At 42.4% G+C, this 21,559-nt stretch overlaps 1 protein-coding gene across 1 annotated transcript in view; it reads right to left on the bottom strand.

Moving 5' to 3' along the window:
• Nucleotides 1-11,127, bottom strand: part of SLC44A5 (solute carrier family 44 member 5) — an 86,832-nt gene extending 75,705 nt beyond the window's left edge. The window contains exon 1 of the mRNA XM_032192327.1: nt 10,947-11,127. Coding sequence (XP_032048218.1) covers nt 10,947-10,983 — 37 coding nt within the window. The 5' untranslated portion in view covers nt 10,984-11,127. The remainder of the gene's footprint in view (nt 1-10,946) is intronic.
• Between the last annotated feature and the right edge of the window lie 10,432 nt (nt 11,128-21,559).

The raw sequence follows: 21,559 nt of genomic DNA, 5'->3' as shown, positions 1-21,559 counted from the left end.
TAGGTCTAGGTGTTTTGCACAAATTTGCTGATGATATTAAACTGGGAGGAGCTGTTGACTCTTTTGAGGGTGGAAAGGCATTGCAGAAAGATCTGGACAGATTGGAGAGCTGGGCAATCACCAACCGCATGAAGTTTAACAAGAACAAGTGCTGGGTCCTGCACCTGGGAAGTGGCAACAACAAAACCAAGAAACAGTTCTTCCTCCGAGAGAAGTTATGCGAAGTGATGATAATTTGGTGGTATTTAATGATTATCTATGATAAAATATATTTAATACTTATTCATCATTATTTGCAAAAGAAAACGTCATATTACTGTGTAGTGCAATACAGCAATACCATGAGCTCTATTTGTTAAATCTATAATGAGAAGCACAGGGAAGTCATTTATCTACAGCATGTTGTACATTAACACAAGTCTGCATTCTTAATTTTGCCTGAAATAATATTCTTTTCAGAAGTGCCAAATTTTAAAAGTGCTGCTTTTAATTGTGCAAACTTTTAAGCAGCACATACACAGTTTGAAGCACTGACCAAAGACAAATCTAAATTCACTGGAATCTTGTCCTAGTGTAAAGAAAATCTGATATAGTGCTAGATGTTATGATAATCTAACATTACTATATGCATAATATTAGTACAGTAACAGCAATGGTCTCAGTTCTGCCACACAAACATATATAAACCACTATATTCACACATGAAAATGTTTCAATGGTTTGGGTCTACAGCTTTAATTTCATTCCTATTTGCAACACAGTTGTATAATGAGTATATAATATTTAAAGAGACAGCATCTCATATAAACAAAGAACAATTATGATCAGGTTACAGATCATTACTAACAGCTCACTCATAAATTGGAAAAAAATATATATATATCTGTCTTTAGTCAAACTCTTTCTTCACAGATGCATCACCTAAAGAAGAAACATATGATGCACTGACATATATATGTATTGCTATCTCTAATTCTGCAGCAGAACATTTTAAATCTTTTTAAAGGAAAATGAAAGTTTCTGTTGAAGAAACGGGAATTTTTTGTGGGAAGATATCCTTATTTTTTGGAAGAATACACTGTTTTCACAATTTATATTATCAGGTTTTGTGGAGTAACCTTCCCGAGTTCTTTATTTTTAGGAACAGAAGGGTACCCTTTCCTTTCTACAACAATGTTGTATTATTGAGTTACTGTATGATCTTTACTTTTTTGTTTTACTATTATCTTCAACTCAAATTCTTCTCTTTTGAATTTCTCAATTTCCTAGATGATAGCAAAAACTGGTTGATTCAGTTTTAAGTTCTGTTTTTTCTAAAACATGTGAGAAGTATCTGAAAGTGTAACATATCTAGTTGGGAAAGATAATCTGATTGTTAAATAGATATATACTATCATCTATTATTTAATGTTAATATTTATTAGCACTTATGTAGTAATATTTATTATCAATGAGTTGTATTAACCATTAGTATTCGTATTAACCATTAGTAATCAAATAATCTATTATTAAATAGTATTAAATTATTAATATTTATTAGAATTAATATATATTATTATTTTCCTAAACCACAAGAAAATAGCCGAAGTCCAGATGGTAATGTACAGATTAGAAAAAGCTTGACAATTGTTTTTGGAGACAAAAATAGCTATGAGAATAAGGTGTTAGCTTACATTGTCCTAGTCTCTTTATCAGAATCAGAATCATAAGATGAAGCACCTATTTTCTAAACTATTTCTCTTTTTCAATCTATATGGGAACAGAGTTTTTACAGTGTTGGTAAATCTGTGTTGAGCCCTAAAGCCCTAAAAGCTGTAGTGAATTGGAAGTTTGGGCCTCTTGGCAGCTGCATGGTTTATTTCCTTCCACATGCAAAGGCACGTTTCCAGGTATACTACACAGCTTCAGTGATAACTCCTGGCCCAGAATTCTACCGGTTTTATTTGTTTGTTTGCTATGCCCAGTTAGAGGTTCACTTGTTGCAGAATTGTGTTTGTTCTTAAGTAACTTTCATTGATTTAGCTTTCTGTTTTGTTTTTCAGTATCCCAAAGCACCACTTCACTACCTACATATTTTTTGATTCTACTTGTTGAAAAGGAAATCTTTCAATGCAAGGGGATAAGAAGAAAAAGCCAACAGTTTTCAGTAGCTGTTTTTTTTTTACTCTCTACAAATAAGCTCCAGGACAGATGCTGAGATGGACGTTCTCCCTCAGTTTGGCGTTCTAATACGGTGGCTAGCCTCAAGCTTGTGGAAAGACGTTAGACTAGTCTTACATTCCTGTTATCATTTGTGAAGAGCCTATCAGAATAAATTAGCAAGCGTCTACTTGGCCTGAACTACATAAACAGAAATGCAATGTATATGCGTATTACATTACTTGTTTTTCAAATCACACTGTATTTGTGGCTTTATTAATTCTGTATTGATGTTTTGTCTCAGTTTAGTTCTCAATTCCCATGAACCTGGATAGATGCCAGAAAAATGTTAGCAAGGAAATATACATATGTATATATTACCTACATATTTTCCTGAATACATATATATAAATGTATATATCTAAACATTTTATTATCTCACAAATTCCCATCAAACCTTCAAATTGCTAATGGGGGATAAATATTACTACAGTTCAAGAGTATTGCTCACAGGGAGATAGCACTTTTATCATTTTACTGTTTATAGCAGTTGTTTAGATGCTAGCACAGATATTGCATTGTACTGAAACCAACAGAGAGGGGTATTCACAGACACAGCTCGTTGCCTTTTGTATGCTACAGCAAAGCAATGGCAATGAAACTATTTATCATTCTGCTGGGGAAAAAAGTCTAAAAATAAACAGTGTATTTTTCCACACTGTTAGTCAGCTGCTTTTTAACACTCAGATCACATCCAAGAAATTCTCTCATAGAAAAATACAAGTGATAAAAAAATAATAATTTTACTGTAACACCCAGTACAAAACATATTAAATAATAAGTACCAGAGCTATTATTTAGCATATTCACTTATGTCAAAGTATAATGATTATGAAGAACACTAATTCAGCTACCAGATTTCATGGCACATCAGCTTGTACAAGTCTAGATGCTCTGTGTGCAATTGGCCCAGAAGGAAGGTGTTAACCTGAAAAAGATACTTGCTTTCTTCTATATATTACATGCTATGCAGAAGAGACAAGGAGAATTTTGGCCAGCTCATCTGCTAGAGCTCCTCTTTCTGGAGACACATGCTCCTAAGGCATAAACACATTTCCACCTTTACTATGTCAGAGTCACATACCAAACCATATACTTTAACAGTATTATCTAGCTCCTGGTTTAAGAAATAGATACAAGCTTGGTACCTTCTGCTAGAGAAGTAACCCACTGAACATCTTTTGAGAGCTTTAGTCATCAGTCATTTTCAGGGAGATGACTTCTTCAGGCCAAACTTCCATGTCCTGGCAACTGCCTGAGGTTTTCAAAGGCATGGTTTCAGGTTTTAGTACATTCAAAACAGCTCTGACTTTACAGTAACTGCTCAGAGTATACTCAAAGAGTACAGTTACTTGTTGTAGCTTTCTTCAGCACAATCTAGGACAGAAAGGATGACTTCACTTATGTGGATCAAGGTTGGAGATGACCAAATATTGCAGTGTGGCCTCCCCTGAGTTGCTAATGACAGTAAGTAACATCCCATCCTTGCCCACAAGAACTCCTTAGAATTTGTATGGGACCAGAAGTGAATTTCTACATCAGCAGCAAGCTATATTGGAGTATCCAGGGAGAATTTCTCCTGGCTGCCTTTGTTTGTGGATGCTTGCAGCAGTCCAGCTGCTGTAGAGTGCCATAGCAGCTTAATGTGGTATGAAAAAACCATATCTGATGTTTTGTAAGGATTGCAGTTCTATTATTCAGAATAACAGGCATAAAGACATATGTTTATAACCATACTTCTATTTTTATACCTTATTTATTTATATATGTATTTGTACCTTTATAAAATTCCAAGATCATAAAAGCTTGGTATGAACAAATTCAGACTGAACCATATTGAAAAAAAAAATAAAGCAAAAGCATTAAGAAAGTTTAAGTTGCAGAGGTCTTTGGTTTGAAATTACACTCAGTTAATTTGAGGATTTGTTGCCTAAGATGACTTAAATATCTAAGACATGCATGTAACTCTAATGGCTGCCAGGCACTTATTTCCTATCATCCTAACAAAAGTAAATCCTTGTTTTATAATAAACATATTTTTTTTTCCCAGTAATTATTTATTATGCTTGTTACTGCTTTCCCGCTATCCTCATAGAGTTTATGCACTCTGTATGATACCACCCTGAATGATATCCCATTTGTTCATTAACATCAGCACAGTCCATCTAGTACTGTGGACTAGATCTCCTGTCTTGTCTACTAATCTTCTCCATCCAAGAGGCAATAAGGGATGAATTTTTAAGCAATGAATATTGCAGCAGTGCTAAATGCAGTCTTCTGTGTCCTGACCAGGAGCTTCTACAGACACTGAAGAAGGTAGCACGGATAGAAGCATCCCACATAAATGCTGTCTTTCATCAGAGGTTCTGGCTCTCAAATTTGCTGAGACTGGACCACCTCCCAGGTAAGTGATCAGAGAAAATAAAGTCGTAAGGAACTTTGAAGGGCTATTGTAATTGTCATCTGTTTCCTCTACCTGTGACTGAAACATCTTCAAAGTCCCTAATGAACCAGCATAAGTTCAGCAGGAAAAGAGTAAATGCAACAACCTTGTTGTCCAAGCTTAAGTGCAATGTACTTGTACAATGCACAGCCATTATGTCTTGCTTAGCTGTCACTGTAAAAGAAACAGTTAACAAATTTGGGCATGTGTTTATCTTCATTGTATTAAACAATGCAGAGATGTTTGTCATCATACACCTTGTTCCTAATGTCATACACAGGATCTTATGTTTAAGTGCTTTAATAGTTCTAAGCCAATTTATGTTATCCTACTAGATGGCTCTGTATTAATGCATTAAGCTGATACAAACATAGTCTATCCTTGTCACAACCTCCAGATGCTATGGAAAAACGTCATTATATACTCACAGAGGCAGATTTTGTAAATCTGACTGCCTCTGAGCCAGGCACTAGAGCAACAGGAAAAACAATAGTAAATACAGTTAAGCAACCACGAATGTTATGTACTTTTGCACTTCAGGAGCAAATACACAGTGAAAAAAAAACATTTTCACATCCAAGTGATAATCATTTACCTAGTAGGGATTCACTACAGGGTCTACAGAATAACCCGTGACATTCAGCTGCCAAAATCCAGTGCCTACCACCAGGTATGTCTTCCAGTGACACAGAACATATCCAGTTGTCTGACATGAATGAAATCAGATCAATTAACTAATGGAAACTGGAGAAAAACAGGAAAACCCTGAGAAGTGGACTAGTAAAGAAGAACTTCAAAAGGTTATGCACATTAAATTTGTACAAATTCAGAATCATATCTGAAAATAAACTTGTTGCAGCTATCATTCTTTTCCTGGACTAAGTTATGTAGATAAGCAGACAAGAAAAGGGTCTTTCCTTCTAACTGCTCCTAAGAAGTACCAGCATGTAAAAAACTGTCATATTAACTGGAATATTTCATGAGCACATAGTTTATACATGTAGAAGTTTCATTTTTTCCGTCACTATAATATAGGCTTGCTTTTTCATACACACACACACAAAAAAAAAGTTACATTTTAAGCAGTAAGATTGTTTTTATCTTTTGGAAGCTAGAACAAGACTTCCTCCAAGTCTAACCTTTCTCAGATAATACTGTAAGAACAATGTAGTTCTATACAAATTCAGAGTTATTACTAAATGCTGACATCTGGATATTAGATGACTGTGCATACAACAGCATAGTGACCCTTTTTTAGGAGTTGTCAGTTGATTTTATCATTTATTTTGACAACATTGTTTATCATTTTGTTTCCAATAGTTCTTATGCAACAGAACACTCGTGTAACACAAGAGCTTTCCTATCCCAAAAAATTGACAACCCAAAAATTAAAACAAGGAAGACAGAAAATGGTAAATTCTCAGGAAAATATATCAAAGGTAGCCCTTAGCCATATCTTGAAAATAGGTTTATTTTTATTTTTCAAAGCTGGTGATAAATATTGTTTCTAAATGTCCTTAAATTTATTTCTTGAAAACACACACAAAAAAGTGAGTATTTAGGAGATCTCTAGTATAAGCTGACACAAGTTTCCCTCTACAGAATAGCTGTATTAAAACTGGAAGTTCATTGCAGAAGATCTCACCTTACTTTCAGACTACTCAATTTTTACTGTCACCTGTAGTTTCACAACAAGCAGTTTTCCCTGCTGAACCCTCCTAATCTTGGAGGTTTGTTCACATTACATTGAAGATAGATAACCTTTTGCTATTTTAGTTATACTGAAGGTACCTTTTGCTACTCTAACATGTCATTCATTGCTCTGTCATGTTTTATTGTATTCTACAAAACTGAAACATTTCATACAGTATCTCACAACCCTAGTCTAATTAGGTAAATTAATTCAGAGTAACACAGGATGTGAATTGAAATGTAATAACTATTTTAGACTGGCCACTTGAGTGTGCTCTTATTCTACATACTGTTATACCGGTTTGGAGTAACATCTTACTTCAGAATGAGTGTATCAATACAGGATGTTAAAGTTTACTATTAATTATTCCACAGGTGCCTTACTTTCTCTTTCCCCTCCACTTTCCCACGTAGGCAAATCCAGTGATAAGAGTAAAAGCACTATCGCACTATCTTTTCAATTTACATGTAAGTGGATGAAAAGAAGGTTCTACTTTCATATCAAATCACAGATTATAGTCTTGTAATACAGCACTGGCAATGCTAGTTTGCAAGGCTTGAGACAGAAGAATGAATGTGTGGCTTGTTTTGTTAGAACTTACTCAATAACCTTCTGGTTTGCTTTCACTTGATTTAACTGCAACAGCATTTTTTCTTCTGATGGCTAATTTGTTTTATTTTTTCTTATCGTTGTATGAGACAGCCAGGGCTTTATACAGATAATAACAAAAACTAACTCCTCTGTGCAGAACGAGATATTTATGACTCTAACAAGCACAGAATGGTTCGTGTTGGAAGGGACCTAAAAGATCATCTAGTTCCAACCCCCCTGTCATGGGCAAGGACACCTCCCACCAGACCAGGATGCTCAAAGCCCCATCCAACCTGGCCCTGAGCACCTCCAGTGATAGGGCTTCCACAGCTTCTCTGGATAGCTTGTTCCAGTGTCTCACCACCCCCATAGGAAATAATGTCTTCCTCATATCTAATCTATATCTACCCTCTTTTAGTTTAAAAACGTTACTTCTTGTCCTATCAATACACTCCCTGATAAAAGAGTCCCTCTCCAGCTTTCTTGTAGGCCCCCAATACGTAACGATGTAGTGCAAAGAAATAAAGGCCTGGTATGACAGCAGAGGCCTTGAGAAGTAGAGACACAAGACAGTACAGTAATACAGAATTTTGGCATGGCATGACAAGAGATGGGACAAAGGCTTAGCACTGGAGACCCCATAACAACAGAAAAAGGACCTAAAACACGCGCTGCAAAGCCTAGATGAAGTGGTCCAAATTTATATCAGAGAATTAAAGGTTTGAATCATCTGGATCTGAGTTTCACCTACTTCTAGCACTGCTGGGTATATAAAAATCTTAGAGACATAGAATCACAGAATGTTTTGGATTAAAAGGGACATTAAAGCTTATCAAATTCCAACCTTCTGCCATGGGCAGGAACACCTCCCACTAGATCAAGTTGAAATCTGAATGAAGCTTTGAATCAGTTTTCAGCTTTAATATGAACGTCACCCATTAATATGATATTTGAACACCAGAAGGTGAAATGAATTGCATATAACGATATATGACAATTTACCAGAAGGGGATAAGGAGACTATCTGTAGCAGTATCACAGCCGAAAGGTCCCACAGTATAGCCCATTCTCCTTAGACTGAAGATGTCCTCCTACCCACAAACTATATATGTGTAGTTGGATACAATTAAGAAATTAAAAATGCAGGCCAACCCACCACAAATAACGTATCTTGATAGAAATTTTCTTAGGTCATGAAAAGGTCTTCCAAGAGAAACAGAAGGACCTTCCTCAATAGGGAAATTAAATATTTTTTTTAGTGAAAGAAAAAAAACAAAAAAAAAAACTTGACATGATCACTTCACAGCAGCAACTAGTAATTCCAATTATAGACTCAAGTATTGGTTGCACTGGTAAGAGAAATTATAGGAAAGTAGTTCCTCATAGGGAGGCTCTAAGTGTGCAGATATTTAAGAAGTACATTAGCTAAATCATAGAACAGCTCGGGTTAAAAGGGACATTAAAAGACCACGTAATTCCAACCCCCTTGCCATAGGAAGGGATGCCACCTAGTAGATCAGGTTGCTCAGGGCCTCATCCAATTTGGTCTTGAACACCTCCAGGGATGGGGTATCCACAACCTCTCGGGGCAACCTGTGCCAGTGCCTCACCACCCTCTAAGGGAAGAATTTCCTCCTAACCTGTAATCTAAATCTCCCCTCTTTTAGTTTAAAACCATTCCCTCTTGTCCTGTCATTATCTGACTGACTAAAAAGTTGCTCTCCGTATTTTTTATAAGACCCCTTCAGGGAATGAAAAGTTGCAATAACATGCCTTCTCTTCTTGCCCAGGGCCTTCTCTTCCCCAGACTGAACAGCCCCAGCTCTCTCAGCCCTTCTTCATAGGAGAGGGGCTCCAGCCCTCTGATCATCTTTGTGGCCCTCCTCCGGCCCCATTCTAGCAGCTCCACATCTTTCTTGTGCTGGAGGCCCCAGACCTGGATGCAGCACTCCAAGTGAGGCCTCGCAACATAAGAGTAGAGGGGACAATCACCTCCCTCAGACTGCTGCCCACTCCTCTGATGCTGAAGCCCAGGATGCAGTTGGCCTTCTGGGCTGCAAGCATGCACTGCTGGCTCATGTCAAGCTTATTGTCCACCAGAACCCCCAAGTTTTTCTCTTCAGGGCTGCTCTCAATGAGTTCTACTCCCAGTCTGTACTCATGTCTGGGATTGCCCTGATCCGGGTGCAGCACCCTGCACTTAGCCTTGTTGAACCTCACTAGGCTCACTTAGGCCCACTTCCCGAGCTCATCCAGGTCCCTTTGGATGGCTTCCCTTCCTTCTGTTATATTGACTGTACCAATTAGTCTAGTGTCATCTGCAAACTTGCTGAGGGTGCACTCAACCCCATTGCCTATGTTGTTGGTAAGGATATTAGCCAGTACTGGTCCCAGGATGGACCCCTGAGGGACATCACTCGTCACCAGCTTCCACCTGGACATAGCATCATTGACCACCACCCTCTGGGTATGACCTTCAAGCCAATTCCTTATCCACTGAATGGTCCACCCATCAAATCCATCTCTCTCCAATTTGTAGACCAGGATGTCATGTGAGACCAGGATGTCATGTAGGACCATGTCAAAGGCCTTACAGAATTCCGTGTAGGTGACATCAGTCAGTCTTCCCTTGTCAACTGATGCACTCAACTCCATCACAGAAGACCACCAGATTGGTTAGAAATATTCTAATTTCTTTCTGGGTCGCTTTAATTACATAAAGATTTTTTTTCTTTTATTTTTTTCCTTTTTTTTCCCTATTTTGGACAGTTTGATAATCAACAAAATCACCACCATTATAGTAGAGTCTACTATTGAGAGGGATCAAGATTTTTATTTTGCATACAACATATTTAACTAAATTTGTAAAACTAACCAGCTTTGTCCATCAGGTCCAAAGAATGAGGAAGCCAAACTATGAATATTCCTTTTTAGCCAGATCGCAGTTCAGACCACAGAGATGAACTATAAAATTGAGTTTTCCGAGTAGTACACATGCCACACAACATGCCGGTGATATCAAGGCAAAGACTGTTTTATCAAGCCATTGTTGCCCACTTTTATACCGCAGGCAATTACAGTCAGCCTTTGGGACTCACAGAAAACAAGCCTTGTTTCTAAGGGGGTTTGCACATTCTGCAGATTTTTTTTTTTTTTGGCTATCAAAATCTCACGTATATTTGCAAAAGGAAATCGGTTTTGTAGCGACGCTTTCAAACAGTCTAAGAAGCTTTGCAAAACCAGCCTCCTCTGTGGCAAACGCATTAGCTTCCAAAGAGCAATTAGAGCACGGCTCAAGCACTGCGATGAAGTTCTGCCCCCGGTGACCTTCTCCTACGCGCGGGCTGGCAGGATCCACTGAGGGCACGGAGCTTGCTTAGTCCGGGTACCTCTGCTACGGCCGCAGCGCTCCCAGTCCCCAGCCCAAAACACCGGAACCCGCCCTACCGGGGCCACCAGCGCAACGGGCTCCCGCCGCCAGGTCCCGGTACCACGGCCCACCAGGGCCCGCGGCCCCCGCTCCCACGAGCCGGGCGCCGAGCGCCCACCGGCCGGGCCCTTCCGAGAGCGCCGCACCTGCCGCCCGCCGGCCTGCCCGCGGGCCCTCGGCAGGGCGTGAGCTGCAGCCTCCTCCTTCCCAGGACGGCCTTCTCCGGTGGGCGCGGACAAAGCGGCCGCACAGCACCTGCTCTGCTGCAGGAAGGGGAGGAGGAGGTTCTCGCCCTGCCCGCCCCCATCTCTGCGCCCGCCGGCTCCCCTCCCCGAGCCCAGCCGTCCCGCCTTCTTCCAGCCGGGCGAGCCGCAGCGCCGGCAGAGAGCTGCACCGGCGCCTTCGGGGGCTCCGGCTGCCCGGGGCCCGCATGACCCCCACGCACGTCCCCAGCATCTGCCCAGGGAAACCAACTCTCGCCGCTGGCTGCACGATGGATCCGCTCCGTAAATAGGCCGGAGGGTGGCACGGGATCCGGCTCTCTTCGCACGAGCGCCCGCTCCGTCTCTCCCCCGTGCCCGGGCGCTTACCGTAGGGAGGCGCGGAGGCTTCCCCCTTCCTCGCCATCGTCTCCCGGCGCCCTCCGCGCTGGCAGCGCAACCGGCAGCCCGGCGCCTGCGTCCGCCGCTCAGCGCGCTCTTTGTTGCCGTGAAGGCATGAGAGGAGGCAGCGGCCGGGCAGCCTCCCGCTCCGCCCGCGCCCCGCGCCGGCCCACCCGTCCCGCCGGCTCCACGGCCGACGCCTGCGCCGAGCCCGCGGGGGCGGTGCCCGAGCCGTGGTGGGGGCGGCGGGCGGAGGGGGGGCGCCGAGGGCAGGCGTGGGGGCCGCAGGACGGCCCGCAGCCGGCTGCCTGCCCGCCGCCCCTCGCCAGCCCCGCCTGCGCCCGGCCCCGGCGGCGACTCGGGCAGCCGGTGGCAGCGGGCGCTGTCCCTGCCGAGGCCCGCGAGCTCTCCCTCGCCGCCTGGCGCTGCCGGGAGGAGCGCTCTGCCCCGTGGAACGTGACGGGCAGCAGCAGCAGGATCGGCTCCGCTCGGCTGCGGCAGGCGCCCGTGCCGCAGTCAAGGCGGAGAAGGCTCCCCCTTTCCTGGCCCGTGCCCGTAGCCTGGAGGTTTTGCCGCTGGTAGGAACTGGGCCGTTCTGAAGCCGCTCCTGCCTCGGCCTTGGCCTCGCCGGCCCCGGAGCGGCCGCGGGAAGCGCCTCCCGCCCGCGGCCCCCGGCGGAGCTGTCCGGGCGGCCCGTGCTGAGCGGCCGGGCGAACTCCCCTAGTTCGCGGTTCACAAAGACATTTCAAAGCACATTAACTGAACTTTGGATTAAACTAGCTGGACATGCTCTAGGAGTGCATTTGATGAGCTCCAGACCCTCCCTAGGGGGTATTCAGTGCAGCCCAAAGCAAAAACCCTCCCAAATGCTTAGTAGGACTTGAATCTCACTATTTTACCCTATAAATCCAAAAGCATTAGTCCACATTATTTCCTAACAAAGGAGACTCCTAATGCAGAACGAATCTCCTGTGAAGAAAGGCTGAGAATGTTGAGGTTATTTAGCCTAAAGAGAAAGCTCCAAGTAGAGCTTATAGCAGCCATTCAGCATTTAAAGGGGGCCTACAGAAATGATGAGGAGAGACTTTATCAGGGATGGTAGTGACAGGACAAGGGGTAATGGTTTTCAACTTAAAAAAAAAAAAAAAAAAAAAAAAGAAGTAGGTTCAGTTAAATATAAAAAGAAATTCCTCACCATGAAGGTGGTGAGGCACTGGAAGAGGTCACCCAGAGAAGCTGTGGATGCCCCATCCCTAGAAGTATTCAAGACCAGGCTGTGCAAAAACCCCATCCAACCTGATCTAGTGGGAGGTTCCATGGCAGGGGGGTTAGAACCAGATGGTCTTTAAGGTCCCTTCCAACACAAACCGTTCTGCTATTCTATGATCCTAATGTAAACATTCCTTCAGTGTACTGATTTAGTCAGTCTCTCAGACTTAGGAATGTCTTCAACCCCATTCCAAGCTGTCTTTTAACCTCATGCAGACAACATTATTTACTTAATGAAGGGTTGTGGATCCTAATCTAGAAGGCACCTAGAAATAATGTCTCAATTCTGAGCACTATAGAATTTAAATACCATCCTGCAGCTAGTAAATACATTTAGTGTAACTTCCTTACAGGTGTTCAGGTACCTGACTCAGGCAGCCAGAGTTGCTTAACACCTATGACAGTATATATTTCCTATGACATTAGTTTTTAATATAGATTCTGAAGCCATCTACCCACCTTTAGAATTTTGTTTTGTGTGTAATTTTATTTAGAATACCCATAGTAAAAGACGTGCTGTTTACCAAAATTACTGTTTTTTAAAATTGGTTGAATATGTTTCCTTATACCACGGGGCTGTTGTAATGATAAACCATCTAAGGCATACCAAGTTAATGGAATACAGAAACCATATAAATAACATATATGCAATATATGAATAGAAAGTGTATTGTTTGGTATTTAATTCTCCACACCACAGTCAGAAACATGACGTATGGAACAGAACCCTATATACAAAAAGGAGCACAGAACACAGGTATTTAAAAGCCCCATAGCCACACAATCCAATGGTACAGTGTACTTTAAACTAGATTTAAAACAGGAAGTACATAAAAAATATTTATGAAGCACCCAGGTAGCAAAAAGTTAAAAATTATGCCTATGACATTTCCTCAATTACCCTTAAAGTACAGGGAAAAAATCCACTGATATTGGAATGAAAAATCAGTAGTCTGTGCACTAAGTTGACACTACTGACACGACTCCATTCAGTAAAGACCTGGAATTGTGCCAGGATAAATGCTATGCAACATTGCAACCACCCCCTGTTTCATTAGTTGATATCCATGAAAACAAACAAACAAACAAACAAACAAACAAACCACTCTTACACGGCTTGCTTCCTACTGAAGTGATTTTACTGTAATAAGTACCAATTCAAAAGTTGTAACTGTCAGTAACAAGACAAGACGTCAAGAATCAAACATACCAAGACAATAACAGTGCTAAAAATATTTGGGTCACCTTACTTTGAGCTGTTTTGCAAAATAAAGCATTATCCAAAATACAGCTCCCAGAGAAGTGTCTTATATTAGAGTAATTAAATTTATATATATATATTCCAAACAAGGTCATTCACAGAGACATCAAAGAAGCTATTTCTCTCTTGAAAGCATTATTTTAATAAAACCCTAGGTAACATTGATTTATTGCAGTGAAGCAATAATGTTCAAAAGACTGTATTTTATACATTGCAGTTAATTTACAAAATCAGTGCTTTTGTTTCAACATACAGCCAGAACTGACAGCATTCATAAACACATTTTACATGGCTATCAACATGATATACACATCACTACCACATCTCAAATGTGTTAAAGTTCATGTTTGTACTAAACTCAAGTTTTAAAAGCCTAGCTAAGCCAGTAGACTTTGTTCTTCTTTAATAAGGAGTTGGTAAGTTATTGGAATTAGACCAGTCCCAGGTACATGCTGTGGTTTGTGCACAGAACTGAAAATTGTGACAGACAGGAGCTGAGGCTGAGCAAAACCCATGCCCCAGTCCCAGTCATGCCCAAGTGCCTGGTACATATCTAAAATATAAAGTTATGGGTCCCTGAGGGGCAAAAATACTATAAATCGGCCACAAGGACTTTTCTGGTAACAGGGCTAAGATGTAGGTGGCTGGAAACAGCCCAGGAGACTCGGTATACAGAGAGCAAATGGGCTCTCTCTCGCCATCAGGCCACCGCACTTCGCAGGCGTTGGAAGGCGATGGAACACGCCATACCGTAGGTAAACGCCACAGCTGGCAGGAGGGCCTCAGCGACCACGGCCGGGCGCGTACAAACCGCTGCGCCCTCGCCTCCCTCTCCCCGCCGACCTCCGCCGCGGCCCGGACCGCAAACAGCCTGCAAGCCCCCACCCGACGCTCCAGGCGGGGACACTGCGGGCTTGCCGAGGGGAGCACCGCGGCGAGGCGGCCCCGGCCCCGGCTCCGGCCCCGAGCCCGCGGACCTTCCGCACCCGGGTCTCGGCCGGCGCGGCGCTGGCGCCCGCTCTCCGAGAGTCCCGCCCCGCCAGGCATCGCCGGGAGCTTCCCCGGCCGCTCGGCCACTCTTCCCGGGATGCCGGCGTTCAGAGCCGCTCGGGAGAACGGTCGGTCTGGGCCGGACCGGGCCGGGCGGCGACGGGATGCGGGTCCCAGGGAGGGCGAGACGGGACCGGGCGCTGCTGGCTGGGAAGGGCCGCACGCCGCGGCGGCGCTGGAGGGCGAGGGGCCGTGGGACAGGAGCGCCTTCGGCGGGGCCAAGGGCAGAGCCACGCTCCCTCCTCGACCGTCTCGCTGCCGGCCGTCACTGCCCACTCCTGGCCGTGAGGAAATCCGCGCTCAGTTCTGTTTTTCCTGCCTCTGCATTTTGATCCATCTGTTTACAGCCTTCATGGTCTCCCATGCTTTATTCTTTAGCTGAGTTGTTGCACAGCCCTGGGACTCTCCGTGCACCAAAAGGCATGCTGTGAAGTGTTTAGAAAAATATGTGTAGGTCTGGTGCCCTCTGCTTCCCACTTACATGGCGGAGACAGCTTCAAATTGTCAGGGTTTACAGTTAGAACATTTTATACAATGCATTTCTTTAAACGTGCTTAGCTGTTCTACCTATGCTATTCTTTTATATGTGCGGTATATAAAAGTTGCTTTTCTGAAGTACTGACATTCCCCTATAGAGTAAAAATACTGCTTATACAGAGAAGTTACTGAACCACCAGTAACCTCCTAGTTTCAAACTAGAAAGTAAAAATGATTCAAAACTCAGGTAGTACCTTGTTTAGTTTCTACGCTGGCCTTTTTTTCTGGTTTCCTCATTTCCAGAGTCATTTGTGAATTAGGTAAAAGTTGAAGGGTCCTCACCCAGAGCTCATCATCAACAAGTGTGGCCTAGCCCCAGGGTGACACAGCCTAAATGTCAAAAGTGTTTCCATGACAGTGTCATTTATGGAATAAAGCTCCATCTCAAGACAGTTGAGTGTTTCACAGATCAAACAAAATGCTTTAGGAAGGGGAAGCCCACAGACAGTTAATGCGTACCATAGGAGATTGGTATTTCAAGTCCAGCTTCCTGACATATTACCCCAGCAACAAACTGTTTTTGACAACTCTTATTTTTTTTGTCCTGAGTTATGTGATGGAGAATCAAGGTTAGTGACCTTACTTTATTGTCCTATCTTTTTCTGTGATGTACAGCTTTGTGAACAACTTCAGTAGTTCTTTTGACATTAAGGTAATAAAGATTGCTTCACTTGCATGTATGACATGCAAGTGATTGCTTCATTTGCATGTTCTGTCATACCCTTTTTCCGGACAGGAGGTTATTCCAGTGGTGATCTTGTCACTTTAATGGTCACATTTCTGATTGTGACAGAGCTTATGTACTAAACCAAGGAAATGCTGTGGTAGTTGCATTTGAGTGTCACTAGTAAACTTGTCATTGAATCTAAATGTCCCACTGAGTCAAACAATGGGAAAGTTGACAGAATAATAGATCGTCACCCAAATCTTACATGCTAAAAACTGATCCTTTGTCACTTGGTCACTTGTGCCACTCCAAGTATGAGTCCCACCTGTCCAATTCATATTTCTATTTGTGGGGGGAGTGATGATTTTTTTCAGAGTAACCTTCAGTGTTAACCTTGCATACGACTCTGGCAGGAAAAAACAACAGATGTATGTTCTCTATTGTAAAGTTGACAGCATCTTTCACATAGACATATCACCTTTAGCACTATTTTGAAATCAGTACTTTTTCTAGTTTAGACAAAAATATCTGATGACAAAGCTATGTTTGACTGTATCAAGGGCTGTTCCTTAAAAAAAAAAAAAAAAAAAAAAAAAAAAGGTGAATACAATTATCTGTTTTTTTTCAACATCATCTTGTCTTTTTCTATATAAGGTATAAAATTCTGAAGCAACAAGGTCTTTCTTGTTTCTTGTTTTGTCTTCTTCCGTGTAACAGTGATAGTAGTGACACAACTCGAGTAAAGCAAGATACCATTTTTCAATGGCTGTGGTTCATGAAAACTCCAAATGAATAATGTATTGCCTACTGGAAAACGCAGTCCTGAACTATTAACAAAATCACTTAGCAGTTTAGCGTTCAGTTATGTCATAGCTTCTCCTTCTATGCCTAGCAGTGGTCTTCCTGCATTTCTTCTTTTAACTTTACAGATGTTTTTAGGATTTTCTGAAAATCCTTTTTTTCACTATGTTGAGATGCATTATAGCCTCTTGACTTTGTAACCAACTTGAATTTTTTTTTTTGTTTGTTTGTTTGTTTCTTTTTTGGTCCCGGAAGTGGTGGTTTGGATTGCCCTGGAATTGCCCTGGAAGGAACTGAGGCTTTTCTCTTTTCTCATCGTCTGGCAACTGGCAAAATTAAAGATAATATGGAATTTTGACCGTTTTTTTTTTTTTTTTTTTTTTTTTTTTTTTTTTTTTAATTTAATAGAACTTACAAGCAGAAAGAGTTTCAAGCTGCTGCTCATAATAAAATTGTTGTGGAGGACACTATTCCTGTTGCTGCACAATGCGACAAAACTGGAGAGATGAATCTATCATACAGTACAGGGAAAATACATTTTTATCTTAATCTGAATAAAATTTAAAATGTTAACTGTGCTGAATTGGAAGGTAATTTTTCCTACTTCAGTATCCTCTCCCACTCATAAAATGGGCTTGTGAACTTGGTCTTATGAATTCACACACACCAGAAATCTGTGGTAAGTAAACATTCTCTTTAATCTGTAAAATAAAACAAAGAAAAGGCATTAGATAAGATTTACATGGGTAATTACGGATTCTACATAAAATGGTTGCATACTAACAATCCAAATTTAATCATTAGGAAAGTTAACACGTACAAGTGTTAGTAGGTGTGGATGTAATCAGGATGATTGCTAAATCATTGTGATTTACCAATTTATAAGCAGATTTTCTACCATGATTACAGCTGCCTAATGTTCCCGTCATGTGCTGCGTCAACTGATTAGGCAGAGAAATTGCAGGTCATATTTTGATCTAGTCTCTGACACAGACTGGAGCAATTTAAGAGTTTATTCAAGGACAGTTTTCCTGTTTAGATTAGGCACACTACAGCAGTACTTTGGCAGTGCTTAAATGTATGAGTAACCATGAAAAAATGTTAAATGATTCTCTATTTTGCATTTATATTATCTGAAAAAGAAAATGGGGAACTGTCTGTAGGAGTCTTTTTTTCAAGACTCATCAGAGTCTTTTATCTTCTATGAAAAATGAAATTAACAAGGTTAAGGAGCAAAGAGACAAAAGGAGCAATTGTGAAGATCACATTTATTCAGCCACAAATTCTAGGGAAACTTAAGGGTGAAATAGCTGGACTACTGCAGTGCAGAATCATTTGGTTATTAAATGAAAACTTACAAGGGGCAAGTTGGACACCATTGCTTTAAAGGGCCTCCAAGAGAGATCTGGAAAAAATATGTACTAGTAAGCCTGATAAACCACACAAATTAAGTGCAAGTATGAAGCACAGAAATATTGGACACAGATAAATGTGATGTGGATGTGCTAGAGAAGGGTTTCTGTCAAAGGAAGTCATACCTCATAAAATAATTGGAGTTTGCTGAGGCAGCGAATGAATGTGTGAACAAGGGATGCTTGGTTGATAGAAAATGCTTGAACTTCCAAAGTGAATTTGAAAAATCATCAGGTTTTGTAGGGAAAAGTGAGCAGCATGGCTTTTCTTTTTGGTCTTTGCTATTTGGAATATCTACAAATAATCTGGAAAAGGAGGTCAACAGTGAAGTGATAGTATTTACTGATAATACAAAGTTATTCAGTGTAGGAAAAATGAGGCTGGTGCAAAGAACTGCAGAAGGAGACTTTGTAACTATTTCTTCCAAAGGACTCTTACGAAAATTCTTACAAGTAGTCAAAAAAATTAAAGTGGTACATTTTTACCATTTTGTGCAACTTGTCCCATATTAATCTCACAGTAGCTGTGGAACTGTGGAATCTTGAAATTACCTGTTACTATTGTCAGAAAACTTTATTTAAAAAGTTTGCATGCGAATGTCTTATTAAACAAAGAGCACAATCAAAAGGTTATGGGGAAATGTGTTTTTCATAATTTCTGAGTAAATCACTGATATGTTTCACTTTAAACCCATTTTAGTAAATGAAATATTCCCACTGTAGGTGGTCTTGGCTGTAGCAGATTTGAAGTGTGCCTTATTATGGGAAGAGTTAGCTTATGGATGAACAAGGGTTCAAACTGCTATTGAAGCAAATTCCCTAGGAGAAAGTTCAACTTTTTCTTACCTCCTTTAAGCTACAGTCTGTGCACTTAAAAAAAGATGAATTAATGGTCTACATATTTTATTTCAGCGAATACAAGTAATCACTGCAGGAAATGAGCAGCAGCAGAAAAAATACTTAGGAAGAATGACAGAGGAACCAATAACGCATGCAAGTATAACTGCTACATTGTAGAATGTTCCTAAACACATGTTTCTAAATGTTTCTTTCTTAAACACATGTTTCTAAATGTTCCTTGGTGTTTATGACACCAAGTTAGGTGCGTGTGTCGATCTGCTCGAGGGTAGGAAAGCTCTGCAGGAGGATCTGGATAGGCTGCACCGATGGGCTGAGGTCAACTGCATGAAGTTCAACAAGGCCAAGTGCCGGGTCCTCCACCTGGGGTGCAATAACCCCAAGCAGAGCTACAGGCTGGGAGATGAGTGGTTGGAGAGCTGCCAGGCAGAGAAGGACCTGGGAGTGATGGTGGATAGTCGGCTGAATATGAGCCAGCAGTGTGCTCAGGTGGCCAAGAAGGCCAACAGCATCCTGGCTTGCGTAAGAAACAGTGTGACCAGCAGGGCTAGGGAGGTGATCGTCCCCCTGTACTCGGCTCTGGTGAGGCCGCACCTCGAGTGCTGTGTTCAGTTTTGGGCCCCTCGCTACAAGAAGGACATCGAGGTGCTTGAGCGGGTCCAGAGAAGGGCGACGAAGCTGGTGAGGGGCCTGGAGAACAAGTCCTACGAGGAGCGGCTGAGGGAGCTGGGCTTGTTCAGCCTGGAGAAGAGGAGGCTCAGGGGCGACCTTATCGCTCTCTACAGGTACCTCAAAGGAGGCTGTAGCGAGGTGGGGGTTGGCCTGTTCTCCCACGTGCCTGGTGACAGGACGAGGGGGAATGGGCTCAAGTTGCGCCAGGGGAGTTTTAGGTTGGATCTTAGGAAGAACTTCTTTACTGAAAGGGTTGTTAGACATTGGAACGGGCTGCCCAGGGAAGTGGTGGAGTCACCATCCCTGGAAGTCTTTAAAAGACGTTTAGATGTAGAGCTTAGGGATATGGTTTAGTGGGGATTGTTAGCGTTAGGTCAGAGGTTGGACTTGATGATCTTGAGGTCTCTTCCAACCTAGTAATTCTGTGATTCTGTCTAAACTTTTTTTTTTTTTTTAATGTCTACTCACAGCTTAGCCCATTTTGGTTTGTAAAGAAACAGTAACATTTGTAGAAAGTCAAGGAATATTTAATCAGACACATTCAGTAAGGAAATAGTAAATAGTACCTGGAAAACCATCCTAATTCACTCACCAAAAATTAATACTTGTTATTTCCCTTTCAAGTGGAGATGTAGGAGTTTAAGAGAAATACAAGGTTTGTATAAGCAGAACTTCAACTCAAATGGGAATTAAACCGTATTTGTAAATGTTACAGAAGAAAACATTATTAAACAGTGAGGGTGGTTAAACACTGGCAGAAAGTTGCGCAGAAGTGTTGTGGAATCTCCACCTGCGGAAATACTCAAAACTCAACTGGACGTGGTCCTGCTCTAGGTGACCCTGCTTAAGCAAGCATAAGGGCTGCACTAGATGATCTCCAGAAGTGCCTTGAAACCCCAACAGTTCTGTCAATTCATTTGCAATTTCTCACCAAAATGTTCTTGCTTCAGTGTGGTCTTTCATCCGTTACCTGAATTTAGTGCTACATGATACAATTGTTGTCCACAGGTATGAGTTTTGCATTGCTTATTTCTCAGGTAGGCTTCCTGGGAAATTAGTTCCTTAAATAATTTTTAAGCATTATAAATCAGCATCCTATTTACCACAGGAAGATTAACAATGTAGCATCCTGGTTAAGCGTTATACATAATTTTTCTTGGATGGTCTCAAAATGCTGTTGCAGCCCGATATGGTTCTGTCTCCCACACGTGCCTTCAAATCAAACATAGAATGGCTCAGGTGGGAAGGAACCTTAAAGATCATGTAATTCCAACCCCCTTGCCATAGGAAGGGATGCCACCTAGTAGATCAGGTTGCTCAGGGCCTCATCCAATTTGGTCTTGAACACCTCCAGGGATGGGGTATCCACAACCTCTCTGGGCAACCTGTGCCAATGCCTCACCACCCTCTAAGGGAAGAATTTCCTCTTAACCTGTAATCTAAATCTAAATCTAAATCTAAATCAACATAAGAGTAGAGGGGACAATCACCTCCCTCAGACTGCTGCCCACTCCTCTTTTGGTGCAGTTGTAATTAACAGCATGGTCATATCGGTTTTAATTATGAAGCAAAGGTTTGTTTGTTCGTTTGTTTTTTGAATGAATGAACTTTTCCTATACCTGTCCTGTGGTAACCCAATTCTCGCATTTGCTTTTCCGTAGAACCGAGGTGCCAGACAGAAACCGAAGTTATTTCTGAACACTTGCTGTGTTTACCTCGACGCAAGGAAGTGCGCGGTTGGAATTACCACGCTGCAGATTTACGCCCAGCGTTGCTTCAAGATAACCTTTGGCTGCGGCGAGCCCGAACGCCACCGCTCAGACACCAAATCCGGCTGCCTCAGCCGACCGTAGCGAGAGCCGGCCTCGGCCTCGGCACCGGCACCAGGCGACCGCCCCGCCCCACCCCGCCCCGCCCCGCCCGCGGGTCCTAGCCGCGGCCCTGCCCGCCCACCACGGGGACTGGAACGGCCGCCGCCCCGCCGGGAGCGGCCGCGCTAGGCTCGGGCAGCTGAGGGTCTCCGCGCGCCCGGCCACAAGGCGGCGGCGCCCTGCCGTACCCCTGGCGCGGCCTC

The sequence above is a fragment of the Aythya fuligula genome, chromosome 8, assembly GCF_009819795.1.
Source record: "Aythya fuligula isolate bAytFul2 chromosome 8, bAytFul2.pri, whole genome shotgun sequence".
NCBI classification, from domain to species: domain Eukaryota; kingdom Metazoa; phylum Chordata; class Aves; order Anseriformes; family Anatidae; genus Aythya; species Aythya fuligula.
This window is presented reverse-complemented; position numbering and strand designations above follow the sequence as displayed.